This window comes from Musca vetustissima, unplaced genomic scaffold, assembly GCF_032173495.1.
Source record: "Musca vetustissima isolate MV318-11 ecotype Yass unplaced genomic scaffold, APGP_CSIRO_Mvet_v1 utg127778, whole genome shotgun sequence".
Lineage (NCBI taxonomy): Eukaryota > Metazoa > Arthropoda > Insecta > Diptera > Muscidae > Musca > Musca vetustissima.
The window spans coordinates 5,792-7,449 of record NW_026889519.1 but is presented as its reverse complement, the minus strand read 5'-3'; the positions used below and the strand labels follow the sequence as shown (position 1 = coordinate 7,449).

Here is a 1,658-nt window from a genome sequence, read left to right as displayed (position 1 = left end):
TAGCGTATAGATTTACCCCTGAAGGACCTAGTAACCCATTACCACACTAGGCGGCGGAAATATAGCGCTGATCGCTTGAAATTTTTCCATGAGAATCCAGGTATAGCCAAGGACAACGCCTATCATTTTCGGCGATGATGAGATAATAATATTGGGATTAGGGTAACCGAAAATTTATTTTTTTTGTGTTTTTCTCAATTGAACTATAAGCCACATTTGAAACATTACAACACAACCCACGGAGATGGCAATCTGGACAAGTAATTAGAAGAGCTGTTCTGAATATTAGCAATATTTGTTAACCTTTAGTCGGTCAGGAGGGTGCAAATATCGCGAAATATTGCCCAAGCTTAGAATGTAGTACCACAGAAAATTAGATTTTCGTGGAAGTTATTTGGGTATCATGGGTATTTTTTTTTATTAAATAAGACAATTATTTTGGATTTAATTTTTATAAATATTTATTTTTCATCACAATTTTAACTATAACTAAAATATTATTACATCAACATATATCACACAGTGATAATAATTATTTTTCTTGAAACAACTATCTTAAAAATAAATTAATGTATACACATTTTACTCCTCATTTCCCACCAGATATGCAATGGAAAATGATTTCTTTTCAGGCGTGGCACTTCCTTCCTCTCTTTTAATATCGAAAAAGATACCATGCGTCATCTCCACATTCCCAATAGCATTTGAGAGTTTCATTAGTTCCTGTAAATACACCGTGGATCTCATAGCCTGTTCAATAATTTCAAAAGTCTGCTGTGTGAATTCCTTATATTGTTCCTCAATCGCGACATGTTCCAGTTTCTTGACACGGCGACTCATACGACAGGCAATGGTATTTTTGTCACGTCTCTCCTGTTCCTTGGGTGTCCGTTGCTTCTTGGGGAATTTCCTTACCATATTTCCATGATATTTACAAATACTGGCCAAAGTTTCAGTGCTGATTTTTGGCAAAATGGCAGCAGTGGGTTCGAGTGCGTTAGGGCTGATGCTGCTGCTGTCCGTCATATATGGTGTTGAGGTGTGACGTTCCACTGCGACTCTTGTTGGTGGTGGTAATGGCGAGAAGGCCGAATAGGATGTAGTACTGCCAAATGATTCTGTGCGTGGCCGTTTGTAGGGTGATGTTGATGTTGTTGTTGTTGACATTTCGGATTCGTGGTAATTGTATGTATTGGGTATCTCCTCCTCCACCGTTTCGACATCAATATACAGTTGGTCTTCATCGTCACCACTTTGTGAACTGTTACTGCTGCCATCATCTCTGGGTCTCTTGCCATGATTGAATTTCTTGTGTTGATATTCGAAGGATTCGTTAATAATCAATGACATGGTTGTAATTATTTTTTAAATAATTAATATTAATCTTGAGAATTCTTTAAAATTTTAAAAATATTTTTTTATTTTGAAAGTGTTTATTTCTTAGTTTTGAAATTTAAAATGAAAATGTAAATTTTCTGATGTTCTTATTGTGATGTCTGCTGTTCGACTATGCCTTCTTCCTGTTACAATACCGACATATATACTGAAATTTGTGTTTATCATTTTGTAAGGGTTTCTTGTTTGTTTGTTATCAGTTTTATTTTTGCCAAATCTATGTAACCCTAGTTTATGATCTTGTTTGTTTGTTTTGCATCTAT

General features: G+C 35.3%; 1 protein-coding gene across 1 annotated transcript; it reads right to left on the bottom strand.

The window, feature by feature from the left end:
- Positions 1-582: 582 nt before the first annotated feature.
- Positions 583-1,350, bottom strand: LOC133337203 (protein Mabiki-like). Its single transcript, XM_061545458.1, has one exon. The coding sequence runs from the start codon at positions 1,348-1,350 to the stop codon at positions 583-585; it is 768 nt and encodes a 255-aa protein (XP_061401442.1).
- Between the last annotated feature and the right edge of the window lie 308 nt (positions 1,351-1,658).